Source organism: Girardinichthys multiradiatus, chromosome 13 (assembly GCF_021462225.1).
Source record: "Girardinichthys multiradiatus isolate DD_20200921_A chromosome 13, DD_fGirMul_XY1, whole genome shotgun sequence".
In the NCBI taxonomy this organism is placed as follows: domain Eukaryota; kingdom Metazoa; phylum Chordata; class Actinopteri; order Cyprinodontiformes; family Goodeidae; genus Girardinichthys; species Girardinichthys multiradiatus.
Window position 1 is genome coordinate 43,056,809 of NC_061806.1, and position 19,444 is coordinate 43,076,252.

General features: G+C 40.7%; 1 protein-coding gene across 1 annotated transcript; it reads right to left on the minus strand.

The window, feature by feature from the left end:
- Positions 1 to 3,437: 3,437 nt before the first annotated feature.
- Positions 3,438 to 10,296, minus strand: si:ch73-196l6.5 (riboflavin transporter 2). Its single transcript, XM_047384200.1, has 4 exons — positions 10,182 to 10,296; positions 7,393 to 8,417; positions 5,136 to 5,259; positions 3,438 to 5,050 (listed from the first exon to the last, which is right to left on the minus strand). The coding sequence occupies exons 2-4, from the start codon at positions 8,403 to 8,405 to the stop codon at positions 4,841 to 4,843; spliced, it is 1,347 nt and encodes a 448-aa protein (XP_047240156.1). The 5' UTR covers positions 8,406 to 8,417; positions 10,182 to 10,296; the 3' UTR covers positions 3,438 to 4,840.
- Between the last annotated feature and the right edge of the window lie 9,148 nt (positions 10,297 to 19,444).

The window sequence follows — 19,444 nt, forward strand, 5'->3', positions numbered from 1 at the left end:
GGTGAAGAGAGTGGGGTTAAAAGGGATAGGAAATAGGTAATAAGGAGGATGGATGGAATGAAAAGGAATACAACTGAGTGCTGGCGGGAATGACTGGGATCAAAAGGGGCTGTTAAAGTGGGAAAAAATAAGATAGAGTGAGGTTAAAGGAGGATGAGGAGGATGACTGAGATGAAAAAAGGTTATAAAAGTAGAGGAGACGAAGGAGTAGCATGAGGATGATAAATGGGCTAAAACATGTTTTTAAAGAAAGATGAGAAGGATGAGTGGGGTGGATGAGAAATTTAAGTGGGATGAATGATGAAGAGTGGGATGGATAAGAAGGATGAATGGAATAGATGAGAAGGATAGGTAGGATAGATGAGGAGAACAAATGGGATAGAAGAGAAAATGAGGGGCGTGGATGAGAAGGATTAGTTAGATGGATGAGGAGGATGAGTGGGATCAATGAGAAGGATAAGGGAAAGTGTTATATACTGAGGGCCTGATCTTCAAAAGGTTTACGTGTAAAAAAACACACGCAAACCTGTTTGTGCCCACAAAACCTATCTACAAGCGAGGTGCTAATTGGATTGTGTTGGTAAAATCAGTAGGACAATATTGTGGCTGTTTATGATAAACTCCAAACTCTTCAAACACATACAAGAAGACAGTGAGTCTCTGAAAAGAATTAAAAGATCAAGAGAGGCAAACCTAATAAATAAACTTACAGACATATTTGTCTATATTGTTAATATTGATTGGCCAATTTGTTGCGAGTTAGGTCCAGCAACACAGTTAACAAGCTGTGCGTTGCTGTGGTGTTGTTAGCCTAGATCTGCTGCCCCGAGCGCGCACCAATGGCGCACAGCTCTGCCCTCCTGCACAATAGCCTGTAATCTAATATTTTAATTAAAGGCGAAGCAAAATGTGGTCTTTGCCTCACTGGGTTCATCCAGACGACAAAACATAAAGCATCTGCTGGCAGAACAACTTCAAACGCATTCAGAAACACTCAGAACAATTGAACAGAGAGGGGAAATAACCTCGTCAGGACAGAGGCTGCGATGACAAACCTGCTGCTGTGAATAAGATAAGCAAAGGTTAACAAACTGCAACAGTCCAGAAAAGCAGGAGCAGAACAGAAGGTCAAGATCAACAACTGGATCATTCCTAATGATGCAGCAACAATCCCTGCATGTTTCAAGCACCACAACAGAGAGGATCTGTTTGCTTTTCCTTTAGTCCTGCAGGGGTTAGTAGCAGCCAGTAGCACACGCAATGTCCTGATTTAAATAGGGTGGTCTGCACCTCTTTTGCACCTGTTATCCATTGAACACGCAATCTTTAATGATCGCACGCAACACACCCACTTATAGTACATGCAATTTAGCGCCCCCTATCGGGGATCTTTGAAAATCAGGGCCAGAGTGTCTTTTCCACGTCATATTTGGTGACTAATTGAGGAAAAAGTCAAACCTTTTTTATAAACTTTCTCACAAATGATTTCTGAATTATGATGAAGACTTACCTGTGGTCATATAAATTCTTACAGAATGAGAAGATGGAGGAGGAGTCCTACAGTAACGGCTCTTACTCTGGTGAATATAAAAGTTGTTTGCTGGAAGGAAGATACCTGGTTAGTCTGAGTCTGATCAACATTTTCACCTTTGTCATCGGGCAGCCTGTAACAGCCAAACTGCTGTGGATCACCTACACTACCAAGAAGTCTACAGAAATCCTCAACTGTAACTTAGCTCTTTTCCACAGCTTCTTGTACCTGGTATGTGTGCTACATTTGATATTCTTGTTCATTTACCAAAAGTACCAAGTGGACCTCCTCAACATTGTATTAATTTACGGCCAAGTTGGAAGCTCAATGAATCTATGTTTCATATGCATGGAGAGATACGTGGCTGTGATTTACCCCACATCCTACCCTCTGCTGAAGAAGTACAGGTGGAGGGAGATTTGTACCGTGATGGTTTGGCTCAGCTCTCTGTCCACTGCCATGATGACCACAATAGCTACAGGCAACATCTGCCCCCTCAAAAAGATGGTTATAAAAAACATCCCATTTACAGTGATGCTGCTTGCAATCTACTTGATGGTGTGGTGCACCGTCAGAATCGCCATGGCGCTCGTGAAGTCCAGTCCAGGACGGGACGAGCTGCATCCCATCAAGAGAAAAGCCTTCAGAATCGTCTGTGCAACGACAGCCATGAACCTGTTGTGTTACATCCCAGTTAGTGTGATGCAGACGTTTAGGATTCAGGATGAACATTTATTCAATTGCACACTTATGCCCATATCAATACTTGTGTTGTCTGCTGCAAGTGTTGTGCACCCATTGTTTTATCTTTCCACCAAGGGGAAGCTGTTCATTTGCTTAAAAGGGCAGAAGAAAGCAACATGATGGTCTCTCAGTCCTGAAAAACATGAAGATGAGCATCTACTGAGGGGACATCTGAGTTAGACACAGCAAATGCTGGCAGTTATCCAGCAATGATGGAGATTCAAAGATGTGTTGAAGATTGTTGGATAGATGTTAAACAGGTCAACCAATCAATGGGTGCAAACAAAATGGCCAGATGGATAAATGGACATAGAGACGGGGAGACACATGGACCAATTAAAAGGAGGGATGGATGGATGGATTCAGACTAAACATTCATAGGAGCTAGATGAAGATAATGGGACCTGCATTAAATCTTCAGAGGAACGGTAGACTAGAACCCTGAAGCTACAAGGTGTCCAACCAGCAGCTGGTGGACAAGTCAAATTGTTTTCTATCTCCAGCTTCTCATGTCAGCTTCAGGATCAGCTTGTTCCTCTGTGCTGGCCACTTTATTAGGTACAACTGGAGAATTCCTTGTCAACAGAAATAGCAAATCAGGCTGTCACAGTACAGCATCTCCATGCTTTTAAGCATCTTGATGAGTTGAAGACATTTGCACAGGATCACCAAACACCTGACGATAACAGATTGTGACATGTTTCCTGATCTGATAAGCCTTGATTTCATCCCTAACATCCAGACTGCTGCAGCTTTCTGCCTCATGATGTTGAAATCCTGACCAGAAGACAAATGGTAAATGGACTGAACTTTTCCAGTCATACAGACCACTCAAAGCGCTTTACACTAGAGCCACATTCACCCAATCACACACCGATACGCAGATCGGTAGGCAACTTGAGGTTAAGTGTCAGGAGGAAGCTGGAATCGAACCCACAACCTTCTGATTGCCAGACGACTACTCTTCCTACTGAGCCACAGTCACCTCAGACTTGTTGCTTTTCTGGACTTCTTTTATATCTGATCTTTAAGTTAAGTTTTGAGTTAGGTTTTCTGACATTTATACTCATTCATTACAGATGCATAAGAAATGTAATGAAAAGACAACAAATTGAATTAAACTTCTGGTGAAGACAAGTTTCAAAAACAATGAAGAGAAAAAAAATCTTGGAGCGTTTTTATTTTGTTCAGCATATATCATAAAGCAATGTGATTAAAATAAATGAAATGAGAAACAAAAATATGAAAAATGTGCAGATGTTTTATCACAAAAACAGTCCAGTGAGTGAATAAACAATAATGTTTGACGTTTAAACATCATCCGGACTTATTTGAATACCTTTCATAACTGATCTGAAGTTTTCTGTCCATCTTTCAGTCTATTTGACTGCGTTTGTTTTCCCTGACTGACAGAAACAATCTGCACCACAAGTGATCAAAATACAGTAATATTGAAAAGTATGTTACTCTAAGTAAACTATTAGCGGATTTACAAAGAAATAATATTTGAATCTGGTTCAGAATACGATAACGAAAGAACCTGATTGGAAAACACAGGTCGAAGCCTATTCTCAGAGCACATCGTCTCTCTTAGATCACTATGGCAACAAGGGTTTGCAAACTGCTTCTGAATAAAGAACAATGTCTTCGGGACATATTAGACCAAAGTGGAGATGTTTTACTGTAATGCACAGCATCAATTTCAGCAGAGCAGTAGAAACATCTCATACCAACTGTCAAGCACGAGGGTGGAAGAAATTGATGATTTAGGCTTGTTTTGCAGCTCCAGGACCTGAGTGGACCATGACCTCCTCTGTATATCAAAGTATCTGTCCAATTGCTAAAGCAGGGTGCAAACTGTACTCCAATGGCCTAGTCAAAGTACAAACCCCAGTCTGATTGAAATACTGCAGTGGAACATTCTGAGAGCTGTGGAGAAATAAATGTCTGCAAACCTTCTGTGAAGGGAAGACATGCTGGAGAGAAGAGGGGACCTGCATAAACAAGGGGGCAGGTGTACTTTCTTTTTATCATGACTGAATGAGTAAAACCAGTTCAAAGGTGGTTTAGACCAGTGGTTTTCAACCCTGGCCCTCAAGGCACACTGCCTTGCATGCTTTAGATGGTTCCCTGCTTCAGCACACCTGAATTCAATTAATGGCTGATTACCAGGCTTTTGCTGAAGTGCAATCTTCTACATCAGGTGTGATAGAGCAGGGAAACATCTAAAACATGCAGGTCAGTGTGCCTTGAGGGCCAGGGTTGAAAAACACTGGTTTAGACTGTGTCCTCGTTATCTCTTTGTCTAATTGGCCTTAGGAATAAACATGAGACGCAGATCTACCCGTTAGAAATCAGGTGATTTAAAGAGGCCCAAACCTTGGGACACCACTGTGGTAGAACTCAGATGAACCTGTCCCTTTCTTCTGATATAACTCCTACATTCAAACTTCTTCAGTAAAAACCTGCTAATTCAGAAGGACTGAAATGGATCAGATGTTGGAGTGCAGGAATCACAGTGAGAAGCAGCAATAGAGAAACCTTGTAAACCAAGAACGTGTCCACTCAGGGGCAGCTGGTGTTGCACGGATCTCCTGATGAAAACAGGCTGTACACACTGACCAGAGGGAACATGGTGACGGCTCCCAGCAGGGAGCCTAACTGCACCACAGCTCCACACCATACGAGGGCGCTGTGGCCTTCGTCTCGCAGGATCACCCCGATGATGACCTTCACGTAGGACAGAGAGAGAATGAAGAAGATCCAGGCCAGCACCTGTAGAGCAGATAGACAGACAGACAGACTCATTAACCTGGAGTTAAAGTCAGAACCTTTACAGCAGGAGACAAAGTGACCTCACCATGACAGCAGCACCTGAAGTGTCTTCAGCCAGCAGGGGGCAGGGACTCAGCGCTGCCATCAACATTATATATGATCCAATTCCAGTTCCCAGAACCGTCAGGAAGCCCAAGAACACCAACGACCTGTAGAGTCACACTGATTTTCAGTTACTCTGTCTCAGGTAAATTCTGATTTGGGAAAACTGGAGCTGCTGCAGGAACATCTTGTGAAGCACAGGCTTTCCTCCAGACATGCAGCTGCAGTTGCTTCCTCTAACAAAGAGGTCACTGAACATGTGAAAGTGTATGATCCACATAAGGTCATATTATATACACAACCCCGCTAGTATTGGGTTAAATGTTTGTTAGCAAGGTGCACCTGGACCACACGGTGGTAGGGGTTTGCCGGTTCAAACCCCCGTCTCAGTCGTTGTGTCCTTGGATGAAACCTTTCACCCTCCTTGCCTCCTGATGGTGGTCAGATGCCCTGGTGGCACTGACTGTATGGCAGCCCCACTTCGGCCAGTCTGCCCCAGTCAGTCCTACTACTGTCAGTGTGTGAATGTGTGTAACAGTCTTTGGAGGCCTTGGACTTGTTAAAGCACTATACAAATGTAGACCATTGACCACCAGTAGATGATACTGGACCACTCTGTTTGGCAGTACTGATTAAGTTCATTTTAATTGGTTGGTTGCTTAGATCAGGCCCGCTTATACATAGTTAATACATTTTAAACGCGGTTAATTTTATCCTATCTGATCCAGACCAGAACCAGTTTGGAACTGTGTTTAGGATCATTGTCCTGAAGTAACACCCAACTGGGTTCAAATTTCAACCATCTAGTTTTTCATTTGAGGTAAAAACGAAGCTTCTGAAGATGTTCTCCCTTCTTATTCCATCCACTTTGTGCAAACAACCAGTGAAACAACCCCACAGCATGATGCTTACACTTCCATGCTTCACAGTTTCCTAAACGCTGTTTGAATGTTTGAAAGCATCACCTTGACTCTTCCAAAACATCCTTCTTCTCGTGCCCAAACAACTTGCTTATCTGAGCATCAAACCGTTCCCCAGAGGACATCTGGCTCTTCCATGTGGGCAGCTGCAGATTTTAGTCCAGTTTCAAGATGATTTTGAAGCAGGGGACTTCTCTATATCAGTCCATGGTGATGTTAAAATGGTTATTTCTCTGACTTGCTCTTTTGAGCTGGCGGTCATGCATCATTGCCTCAGTAGAGTCAGGAAGGAGTGACCAGCTCTCACCTATTGATTGATTTATTGACAAATTATTTTCTTCTGCATATTTACAACAAGTAAATTTAGTTAATTATTTTAAATGCTAAACAAATTAAAATGTTTAAAAAATGTTAAATTCTTTAAAAAAATTCTAAACATTCAACAAATTAGAATTTGAGTTCTATGTTCTGTGTGAATATAAACATCCCCCCCTACTGGCCTGGAGGCTCTCTGCAGCCTTGGGCCGGCTCTTCTGTGAGCAGAAACACTGGTGCTGCAGCAGTTCCCCTCTCAGGGAGGTCTTGGTGGTTCCTGAGATGTTCTTGAACATTCCAAACAATCTCCTTCCAGCTGAGGAGGACAGTCTGGGTCTTCCTCCATCCTTCAGCACCACTTGTTTAGATTCCAACTAAATGCACGGATATATTAGAGCATGTATGTATAATTTTGACCCCGTGTGGATCAGACAAAATCCACAGTAAATTCAAACTCATTTGCTTGCAGTTGTTTTCTGCCCTGGCAAAGCAGCAGCTCATATAAACTAATGTAATGATTTCTGGACATCTAACAGGTCTGTTTCTGTGTATCGTTTTTATATGATGATGTCATTTTATTTATAAGATGTTTAAATGTTTTATCTGATTGAAAATAAAAGTGAAGCTGTCTGTTTAAACGTTTCCAAAAAAACCTGAGGTGCTCATGTGGACTAAGGTGCATTAAACACTTAAAATTAAAGTGAAAATGAATATAGCGTTCATAAGTTCAACTATTTTTGGTTTAACTAAAATAAAAGTTAAATAAAACTACCAAGGCCACCAATAAAGAACGGCGAGAAACTGTAAAAAGGTTTAGGTTTAGTTTCAGCAAGTTTGGCTAAAACTAGTTTTAAATGATAAAAATGCCATAATTTAAAAAGAAATGACACAAATTCACTTTTTCAAGCTCCTTTTCAAGTTTTTAGTGTAAGTCCTGGGAGAAAGAAATTATTTAAAAATACTATTTTTGATTTATGAGGGTTTGTTTCCCTTGGACCTGCTGACCTGATGGAGACAAAGATGGCGATGAAGCAGGCCAGCGGGTTGGACACAGCGGCCAGCGTGGCCGACAGGTGGTAGGCGTTGTTTCCGTACGGCAGGCAGGAGTAGGACTGGACCGACGGAAGGACCGTGTTGCTCAGAGCGTTCACCCAGGCCAGAATCACAAAGATATAAACCACCTGCATCCAGCTGTAAGAGCCGGTCCCAAAGCTGTTTCTGCTCTTGTGGTTCTGATGCCTGAACGGATCCATCATGGGCCTCTGCTCAGCCCATGTCCTCCTGCTCTGAGAGTTCTCATTTGTCCCGTTGGTGTAGCGTGGGTTGGGATGCTCCCTGACGACAGCGGGGTGGTGGTTCAGCAGCAGGAAAGCTACCAGGCACACCAGCATCATGGCGCTAAGGAAGAAGAAGAACACCTCAGCTGAGAAATTGGAAGGCTGGTACTGAGCCTGCAGATCGTAGTTTCCTGCACTATTGGAGGTGTTGATGGTGTGGTTCATTGACTGTGTGGTGTTGATGCAGTGCACAACCCCAACACCCTGGATCAGAGCCACCAGAGCCGGCAGAAGGCCGCTCACACCCTCACCGATGAAATATGTGGTCAGATACTGAGGCTGGAGGCGCATCATGAAGGGCAGGAAGGTAACGGAGGAGATGCAGTCAACAGCAGCAAGGAAGAAGGTCAAAACCAGGAGAGCCAAACTGCGGGGAACACCTGCTACCAGCACCGTCTCTTTCCAGAAGAAACCCAGCAGGAAACTGGCCACTGTGCCCAGGATGATGATCACGTATATGACAAACGTCTCGTTGAGGGCGCCTGGCCGGAAGCGGTGCATCAGGGTGACGAAAAGAGGCCCAACGTTGGCCATCTGGATGAGGACTGAGAGGTAAGAGGGTAGGTACCATCCCTCTGGGATCTGAGGGACAATGAGAGGCAGCTCCACCCAAAGACCGTTGATTGAGACCCAGGAGCCCATCCCAAAGAGGATCGCCAACATGTGGGTGAACATGGACATGATGGAGGCGTCCTGCAACAAATCAGACAAGTGCACGTTCAGACATTCAGAGGATTAATAGGTTAGTAACTTTAACAACCGCATGAATGTTTTCTTCAGGAAAGGAGTTTCAGACAGAACAGATCTGATGAAGATTCACCAAAGGACAACCTACCTTCCAGGGCTTTTATTCCTAGTGTCCACACCACAGAACAGAGGCTGAGCTGCCACTGCTCTGCAGAGTCAACAGCTACAGACCTCCAAACTTCATGTGGCCTTCAGAGAACATTGCATAGAGAGCTCCATGGAATGGGTTCCCAAGGCCAAGCTGCTCCATCTTAGCCTTTCATCACAGTGCAATGCAAAGGCTGCTTTGGTGTAAAGAACGCTGGACTCCAGAGCCGTGGAGACGTTCTCTGAAGTGAAGCAACAAATCATTTTTGGTTCATAAAGTCTGGGTTCAGTCAGGAGAAAAGCAGCTGTCTTACTGCATTGTGTCCAATATAAAGTTTGGTGGAGGGAGGATCATGGTGTGGGGCAGTCTTGCAGGAGTTGGGCTCGGCCTGGTAGTTCCAGTGAAAGTACCTCTTGAGGCTTTAACATACCAAGAGATTCTGGATAATTTCATGCTCCCAACAGTTTAAGGTGGATCTTCCTGCTCCAACAGGACATGGTCCACTGGGACATCGCAAAGCTCAGTGTGGAAGAACTCGACTGGCCTGCACAGAGTCATGACCCTAATTTGATAGAACACCGTTGGTATTGAACTCGAGCCAGCCTTCTCATCCTACGTCAGTGTCTGACCTCGCAGATGCTCTAGTAGTGTACGGATATCCTCAGAACCTAAAGAAGGTGGACTTTCTGTTAAACTACTTTACATTGAGAAGGTTTTGCACATGTAGGCTCACTATCACCTCAGTAGATTAGATTATTACACAGATTTATTCCTCCTGGTATTTTCACTTTTTAGATAAAACCTTATTGTTTCAAGTGTGGAGAGATTTAAATAAAAACCTTTACATGCGTGGAAATTTTCTCAAAGTCAAATTTTATTTTTTGAAACCAACTACAGGTTTGATTCATTTGTTATTGATTTATGTCTTTATAAATAATTCTGGGATAGATTTTCTCTGGTCACAGTTAAAATTATGTTTTTAAAAAACCCTGCATCGGGTTTAAAGATTTTGGGAGCAGAAAAAGAAAGAAAATCATTGTAATTCCAGATTAATGTGTCACCATGACGAAGCATCACTCTGTCAACTATTACTAAAGGTGAGGTACGTGAATTATTCCTCCATCCTGTTAATGTTTACTGTTTCCATATTTTGTCTTATTTCTGTTTTCTTTGGTGCAGCTGAAATATGATGGACATATTGCGAGCACGTGTCCAGATTTTGATTCCTTCAGGGTTACCATCAACCATAAAGAACCATGACCACCTACAGAACTGCTGTCCATTACATAAGCTGAGAAAACATTGACCCATAGGCTGTTTATTTAAACAGGAAAGACACGATGAGGAGTTTAAAAACATCTTCATAATGATCATCTCCAGTTACTGAGACAAAAACACTTTCTAATACATGTAGATAAATATAGGTGTAAGAATTAACCATTTAAACTGAGAAACAGCTTCTTTAAAAAAATAAATGGAATAAATATAAAGTTAGAGCTGAACTCCCTCCTCTTGCAGATTTACTCCTAGACAACAGCTTCAAATATGCAGAAAAATAGCAAACATCAGTTAAAACTTTTGTTAAAAGAATCTTGAGAGCGCGGGTTGCTGCAGAGACTCACCTGCTGTTTGCTGGAGTTTTTCTACAGACTGAAAGAAGTCAAAGTCCTGTGCAGTAAACTGCAGGAAAGGAGAGCGCCAGGGGATTAAACCCTCGTGGAGACGGGTGGGTGTGAGATGCTGCAGCCAACCATGACCAACGACTGGCTAACTGATGCTGTCTTCAGCACTGTGGACAACTTCAGGATGCTCAATGATGTGTCCATGATTTCAGCCCCAGTCCTTTGTCTTTTTGAAAGACTGGTGCTTTAAAAAATCTGCAGAATTCAGTTTATTCTTCTTAAGGGGATCAAGGGAGCAGAGGTGAAAACGAGTCTGCATAGTTCAGCAGCAGATTGCACAACAGAAGGTCACATTTTAGAGGCTTTGGTGATTTTATGTTTATGTAATTGGCCACATGTTAAAACCCTTCGAACAAGATATTTCTCTTTCAAGATAATCACTTTTTTAGTTTCAAGTTTCAGTTAAATTACCTAAACATCTCAGTAAAAAACTGTAACCCATAAAATATTGGGATGATATGAAAAATGCCAACAACACAAAAATAAAAACCAACTATTCCTGAATTTATTTTTATGACAGAAAATCTGAATTTTTAGGTCCTGAACTTCACCTGCAGTAAACATGCATCCATGCCTGCATTTCAGGCTGCAGCAGGTCAGATGGTTACAATTTAAACTGATTAAAAACAAAGCTTCATAAAGGAACATGGAAGGGATCTGCTCTGCAGAAGGACCCTTCAATCAATCTGGGCATTTCAAGATGGACAGTTGAGCAGAGAAGAAGCCTAATGTTAACCTCAGAGGAGGAGTCAGCTTGTCTGGGTTCAGAGGCTTCTGGGATGGACCATCACACAGTGAGAACATGGATCAGATGGATCTGATCTCCAGATGATTGTTGGAGAAGGAGCATCCAACCTGCAGCCAGGCTCTGTGATGGTAGGAGGTTGCACCATGGTATGGGCTTGGATCATTTCCTCTTCTGTGATCCAGCATTGAAGCAGAAACGTCCAGCAGATTTTAGAGCAACATCTGTTAACTTCAGGAGCACATCTTCCCCAGGGACATCCATGACAATGTGTTAGGTTTAAACACCAAACACTTTCACAATTCTGCACAAAGAAAGACACAGAGAAGTTAGTTCATTTTAACCTGCAGGTGAGAGTGTCTCAGAGGCTGCTCAATTACAATCCTCCAAACACACTCTGAGACAGCCCCTGCTCTCTCTGCCTTTTATTGATAAGAGAAGAGGCCCTGGTTACAAAATATTCCAAGCACAAAAGGGAGGGATGCACACTCATAAGATTAGAAACAGCTGCACCGACAGAATGTTCTAGAACATCCTGTCTCTATCTTGCAGCTCTTGTACATATAAGATATAATCACTCTGAACAGCAAGCTTCACTTCTATTAAAGTTAAAACATATATAATCATTAATTAACCCTAACATTTTCCTCCTCTTTATAAATGTTTTAAACACTTGATACATCAATCATTAACCTTTTCTTCTCAGATTTTCAGTTAAGACATCATGGTGTGTTTTATCTGTACATGTCATTGAAAAAGTAGCAGGAGGTCTTTAAGTTTACTGTATACAACTAATTGTCGTTAGGGTCAGGATACAGATCAGGGAAATGCAGAGAAGTCTCTTCTTCTTCCTGGTCATCATCACCTTCGCTGTCTCCTTCTGTCTCCTCAGGTCTCAGGAGAGCATACATCTCTGACATTTCTGTTTTGACTGGCTGAATAGCAGAGGTTATTATGCGAGTGCACAAAGCTCTTATACATGGAATACAACAACATCCACACAAAGTGAGAATAGCTGCAAAGACTGCTATTGACATAAGGATAGATAGCACTAATTGTTTATATTTACCAAACATTTCTCCAAACCCATCCCACATTGTGGTGTCAACTCCAGAATGATCTTTCATTTTGCTGTTAAGTGACCTAAGGCCCTCCAGGGCCTTGGTGAGGCTCCCATCAGCTGCGGTGTTATTTGGAATAAATGTACAACATTGATGCCCAAATATTGAACATACTCCACCTTTTTCAGCTAAGAGCATATCGACAGCAATTCTATTTTGGAAAGCCATTAGAGAGGTAGCTGACAACTGTTCATGGATGGCTGAGAATCCTTCTTCAGTTTTATTTCCTAGTCGTTGCACATTGTAATGGATGTAATTGATTCTATCAACGTTTTTATTTATTGTGCACCACCAGCATATGGTGGATTCAAAACCTGCTGCTACTTGATCTGCTAACTTATATTCATCAGGAACCCCTCTTGGTACTCCTATGCTATCTATATAAGTAGGGTCATCTTTACTCCATCCTGATCTTTTTACTCTACTTTTCCAGGTATGTGGAAATATGCTGGCTACTGTACCCAACAAATCTGCCACTGAGAGTGGAATGACAGACACGGGAAATATTAATGACACTGATGCACACAAACCAGTTGTGTTGTATGGCAACCTGTCATACAGTTTATCGTCTCCACACCACCACCAGATGTCGCTGCGTGCTTTAGGTTTAAAGCTGACACCTACTGTTATGGTGGAGGTACATTGATCTTCATTAAGTCTGCTTATGTTTGACCCCACACCTGTTCGGTTTATGCAAGAAAAATTTCCTGGAGCAACCTTATTTGAAAACATCGGTTTTTGTTTTTCAGCTGTAGTCAAGGGATAAATCTTATCCCACATAGTACAGTTTGTTGAGAGTCTTGTGCTGTTCATTACTTCTACTAAGCATTTTTCTGTCAACGTTGAGGGGACCACCTGTAACAGTGGTCTGGCTCCCATACATACTACACAATCTGTTTTTACTGCCTGGGCAGCCTGTTCTGCCATTAAGAGCCAGTTGTTATCTATTTTAGATATTCCTGTAGTTATTTTAAACCAGTCGTCTGTGGTCAGGTTCTCAGGATCAATTCTAACTCCTTTCTCTACTGTTTTTTGAGAGAGAGTCGTTGTATTCTTATGTTCACAAATAAACAGTTGGAAACTGGGATCCGTCCCTGATGAATAGGCCCTTAGTAGGAAAAGCCAACAATCTCCCTGTAAGTTGCTCCCAGGGGGTTTTAGGGAGGTTTTTGTAAGATTCACAGTTAGATATATAGCTGTACTTGTTGCGTTAAGTTTGAATAGTTTTTTCTGGTGCTTTGCATATGCAGTAGTGCCCCACGTTGGGGTCCATTCATTATTTGCATCAGCTACTATTGTGGCCCATTGTGTTTGTTTTTGATCATTAGTCAAGTACCATTTGTAGTTTTTATAATCTTGGCCTTTTTCTGTTTTACGGCTAAGACTGGTAAGTGGAATGACAAGATTCGTGGTGGTGTTTGACTGCACACACACCATTAATCCAAATTGGTAAGCTCTTTTTGTTCCACACCTGTTATTGTCGTCAGATTCGTCAAGGTCAGATGACCGGGATCTTTTATGCAGTGTTCTATGATTTCTTTCCCATATTAGCAGGGCACCTACAATTATGATCGAGATGACGCCCCCTATTATCAATATCTTTTTGTGTGTTGGCGTGAACATCTTTCTGTAGATTGGCGCCCTTCCTAAAAACCTGTAACAGAGCTGTGGACAATCTTCACCGGTTTGAGACAGCTGCAAACTATGATTGCAGCTCCCTTTGTAGCCGGACTTTCTCTGAAGGTCAGATGAAGAGCTACAATGCTACAACAGATACCACAATGCTATAACCACAACACAAATTATGATGGTTAGAATAAACACTGCTATTAAGAAACTTATTTTAGTCCCCTTTTTGGTCTGAAGTTCCCTTGTGCATTGTGTTTAGCACAGATCAAACATGTTCTACAAAAATTTTTTGAATAAGAGTTAAATCCATATGTTGTGTATATTTTGTTCACTAATCCTACCATTCCTCCTCTCGAGACATGAGAAACTCCATGACTCGAAATTGCTGCCCATTTGTATAGGTTTTTTGGTAGGATAGGTTTATTTTCTGGTCAGGTGTATATCCCTTCTTTAAGTTGAGCTCCCTTTTTTAGCCATTTTTGTATTTCATTTTGGGGTGATTGTTGTTGCATTTCCAGTAACGTTTCATCTTTTAGTTCTATTGTTACTAGGAGAAGACTACTTGGTTGTTGTTCTGCAGCTGCTTTAGCAGTTTTATCAGCAAAGGCGTTGCCTTTAGTCACAGTGTCTGTTCCTGTGGTGTGTGCCGCACATTTGCATATTGCAAGCTTTTTTGGTAGTTGGACTGCTTGCAATAGCTCTGTTAATAGTGCTGCATGTGTTACAGGTTTTCCAGTGGAGGTAATCATACCCCTATTTTTCCAATGTTGTGCAAAAGTATGCGTTGTTGCATATGCATACTGACTATCAGTGTATATTGTTGCACTTTTTCCTGTCATTAATTTGCATGCTTCAGTTAAGGCTACTAACTCAGCAGCTTGCGCTGAGTAGTGTGAAGGGAGTGCTTCTGCTTTCAGTACTTTATCAAGAGTTACTACAGCATATCCGGTTTTTGTTTTACCTTTCTCATCTTTTTTGGAAGACCCGTCTACAAATAATGTTTCTCCATCTGTCAGAGGGGTATCTTTTAAGTCTTTTCGGCTTTTTGCTATTTCTTCAGATAATGTTTGGTTTAGTTCTTATTAAAAATAAAAAATAAAAACTCACTCACTGATGAACACAAAAAATGAAGGGCATATTATATCTTATAATCTTAGTTTGTTTTACCCAGTTTTATAGATACAACATACAGTTTCAGTCAGCTTTGTATTTAGTTCAAGTAACTAAAGTTTGTTTCAATTAACTCAAGTTTTCTCTATTTCAGTCCAGTCCAGTAATTCTGTTAAGGTTAATTTAATCTTATGTTAAGTTTGAGTCTAATTCAATCATTTTGAACCTGACTGGAAAAAGTCTAAACATCTGTTAAAATCTTTTTGTTTTACTATAGAGAACTGACCTAATATTATTATGGTAATGTTGAGGACTCTAATTTTTACATGACATGAAACAGACATTTATTTCACAAAAACAGAAAGTCAAACACAGACATTTGGCCACATGAAAGTTTAAATAACCTGTTTGTAAAAGAATTAGGAAAAATTGAAGACAGATCTATGAACTTTCCTATAGTTATCAGTATTTTTAATACAGGTAGAACCTTTGCTATCTTTATATGATTTTTCGGAAAAGATTCTGGAAACCTTATTAAGATATAAATTTGGCAAAGATCATCAGAACATCAGACCTTTATTAGCGCTTTTAATGTCCCTCAAAGATGCATTACAATGAAATCAGTCATTCCCATTCACACACATTCACACACTACTTACTTATTTCTCTGTCAGAGTAATTTTTATTTGCAAAGATTTGAACATAATTTGACTTCTATTATTCTTAAAATGCACATTGTTTCCTCATAACCCCTTTTGTTTCCACAAGGTCTGTTTTGAACGCTTCAATTCTTTTTTTTTTTATTCACCAAGAATCAATAAGGTGGTCTTAGTGGATCCACCTTAAAGGTGTTGTTTGTTGGGTGTCATGTTATCATTGTCAGGTCAGTGAGGTTCATAAGTCAGTCAGAACCTTGGTCATTTGTTCTGTGCACATAATGTTTCATAGATCCAGCCTATGATTAGTCAGCAAAACTTCCACCTATAGGAGAAAAAATGATTGTTAATGAATGAGCTGCATTTCCTAGGAACACTGTCTTCCTCCTGGATGAGCATCACCTGTTGAAAAACTTTCATCATTGTTTGTTTCACATATTCACTCACATCTTTATATTATACCAGTAGGTGAAGTTGTTAGTATCTCATGTAGACTGACATATACTGTTGCATTTGGAGAAGATCTCAGATTAAATAAACTTAGTTAGAGCTTCAATCCAGGTTCATTTTATGTCTGCAGACTTTAGCCAATTTTTCTTTTCTTTCTTTTTTTTTTATACATAAAGAGCAAGATTCAAAACATTTTCAAAAGGCAGATTGTGGCAGAATGTAAACAAAACTGCTTATTGATTGACAAAATAACATTCAAGCACACAATCACCATATTAAAAGGCTCTACTTCTAGAGAATCACTAAACTTCTGGGGTCCGGTTTTGGCCCGCGGACCTTGAGTTTGACACATGCAGGGTAGAGTTACAATTTTTTCAGACCTTTCAGCAGAGACAGGCTTCTGCTGTTTGCAGAAGTTTTATCTTTGTTTTCAGGCAGCTGCATCTCTTTGTCAAGGTCGTTTCACAGAGCTGAAATTTAACTTCTCTCAAAGAGGAAAAATCAAGAATGCACACAATCTGAGCCAAATATGGAATTATTTCCCTGTAAAATGAATCTTTTGCATTTTATCATGATATTGTTGGTAGTATAACACCATAGAATGATTTTTAAAGCACCTGTTTCTCACTAATGCTTGCCTACAAAATCTTTTACTCTCAGATTACTTCTTTAACAACTCTAGTCATTGTTCACTGGGTTGTCCAGTTGGACAGTTTCCATGTTGTCCACATTGTCACCTCCTCTTTTAACTTCTTTTACCACGTCCTCTAAAACCATCTCTTAGTCTTTATAATTTGGGGCTACCTTGGTATTCTAAACTGGGATGGGTGGCAGTCCGCCCCCCCCTTTATTTGTTTTCAGTTAAGCTGAAAGTTTTTTCCTGTGCTTTTCTTAAGGCCTCAGTATTATGGTTATGTCAGTTAAAAGCTGCTCTTATTGTTGTTTTTTTTTAATTCATCTTTTTGTTTTAATCTGTTTATCAACTGTGTGCACTCAGGGACTGAAAAGTCCCCTTTGAAATTATAATCTGGCAAGGTTTTTTATTGTCTCTTGAATCTTTTAAATGCATAATCTCCAGTTTAAGATCCCCGTGTAGTTTTAGGATTTCAGTGATAATTAAGTTACCTGAAAATCCGTATTTTTATGCCATCGTGTACATATTTCTGTTAAATCAGAGCTTTTTCTCTGTCCCTTCCCCATTGTTCTTTGTTATTTTTCTCTTTTTAGTTTTCATTATTGCTAATTTTAGATCCCCTTGTAATTTTAAGACATCCTTTGTATCTAATTTGCCCAAAAACCCATGTTTTTTATTTTTTATTCCATCTATGACAGATCATACCTGCTCCTTTTACATAGTTCTCCATAAACTTTACCTCCCCTTCTAAGTCAATTAGTTTACTTTGTTTCTCTTTACTTTGCCCCTTTCCCATTTTGAACTAGATTTAGATCCAGTATGTTTTTTAATACCTGGTGTATTCTAAATACTGGATTTATGTATTTGAAAACAGGATGGTGATCAAGAAGTCAGTTGTGGTAAAATCCACTTCAACCCTGTTCAGGTGGGATTTTCTTGCCTACAAGCATCCACAAAGGCTCACCATTTACTATCTGTTTTCAGTTTATATGAAAGGTAAGGACCTAGTGGTCGTTACGATTCCATTCATTCTTCCACTCGTTTTTCAGTCACACTTTTTACGCGTTTTACTCTTACTTTAATTATTTTCACAAAAATACAACAGAGGACTCCGCCGTCCTGTGTAGAGTTTAATTAGTCTATTTCAACTAAGGGAGTCTACCCTCCTGCGGAATTTAACTGTCTATTTTAGTTCACCTGATAGTGTCTAGAATTGTCAGGGTTTCTCTATACTGTACTATTTTAGGTCATTTGCATTTCATCACTCATTCCTTTTAAATGAAAGACCTACTCACTGGTTCTCTGTGTCCTCGGGAGTACCGTCAGCCGTCAGACCCCAGCCTGTCAGGGAGGGACCAGTCCCGGAAAGGGTATTAGTACTGTGGCCACAGATTTGTCTGGAATCTCACTCACCCACTGGGATCGTCAAGCATCTTGGCCTCCGGCTCGAAGGACCATTTATGTTAGGTTTAAACACCAAACACTTTCACAATTCTGCACAAAGAAAGACACAGAGAAGTTAGTTCATTTTAACCTGCAGGTGAGAGTGTCTCAGAGGCTGCTCAATTACAATCCTCCACCACACTCTGAGACAGCCCCTGCTCTCTCTGCCTTTTATTGATAAGAGAAGAGGCCCTGGTTACAAAATATTCCAAGCACAAAAGGGAGGGATGCACACTCATAAGATTAGAAACAGCTGCACCGACAGAATGTTCTAGAACATCCTGTCTCTATCTTGCAGCTCTTGTACATATAAGATATAATCACTCTGAACAGCAAGCTTCACTTCTATTAAAGTTAAAACATATATAATCATTAATTAACCCTAACACAATGGAAAACCACATTCCAAAGGCCTGGTTGAGGAAGAAGAGGGTGTTACGGTTTGTGTAGTGAAGGACCCCGCAATGCAGACGAGCAGGCAGCATGACAGGAGGTGAAAATATTTAATTAACAAAACTTACTACAGAAGTTGACGGCAAAAACAGACATGGGCAGGCTGGCATGATCAACAGGACACAGGTGACATAAACTGAAAATGTTTCCGCAATGAGTAACTGTACAGGTGTGTATTTATGGAGCGTGAACCAGGTGAAGCAAGAAGACAGATTAGCTTGGAGCAGGTGAACTGAATAAAGTTGATTGACAGGACAAAACGTGGCTAGAGCAGAACAGAAATCCAAGGATACAAACTAATAGAAATACAACTAGAAAAACATGAAACTAAAGCATAACAAGATCCAAAAAACCTAACAAAACATGAGCAAGAAGATAAAAACTAAAGCATGATACAAAATCTGTCAATAATAATAATAATCATAAACCAAAAACACCCACAAATCATGACAGAGGGTACAGCTGCTGAACTGGTGTGTCCCCAGTGTTGGTGTCCTCAAAGCAGGAATGTCTGTCAGTGTTGGGAGAAGGAATGGAAACATCTAGGAAGAACTCCAGATGTTTGAATTCTGTGAAAACATGACTGCTATTGGTCCTGAGAGGGACAATAAATCTAACCTCGTCAGTTGTTCATTCTCTGCAACAGTGCTGCAAACTACAGTTGATATTAATACTATAATAAAAATGATATATATCATAAATAAAATAATATAATACCAATAATCCTGCCTTAAACTCGATCCAGGAAGGAAACATTTAGAATTTCAGACTGCAGCCGTGCAATACCCCCAGAGGAACCGCCGCCTTTCACTGGAGGGAGGGATCTGGGTTCTGAGGTTGATCTTGAACCTGTTACGTCTATAATCTGACCTTAGATACTAGAACCTCATGGACTTTCAGAACAAGTCATACAAGTTCAGTCCATTAATCCGATAAGCAGAAGTTCTGCTTATCTGCTGTCT

Excerpts from the sequence above, each read along its gene's own strand:
- si:ch73-196l6.5 (XM_047384200.1), bottom strand. The coding sequence starts at position 8,405 with ATGTCCATGTTCACCCACATGTTGGCGATCCTCTTTGGGATGGGCTCC. Across the intron at positions 5,260-7,392 it reads GCCATCTTTGTCTCCATCAG|GTCGTTGGTGTTCTTGGGCT; the intron begins GTCAGCAGGTCC and ends GTGACTCTACAG. Across the intron at positions 5,051-5,135 it reads CTTCAGGTGCTGCTGTCATG|GTGCTGGCCTGGATCTTCTT; the intron begins GTGAGGTCACTT and ends TCTGCTCTACAG.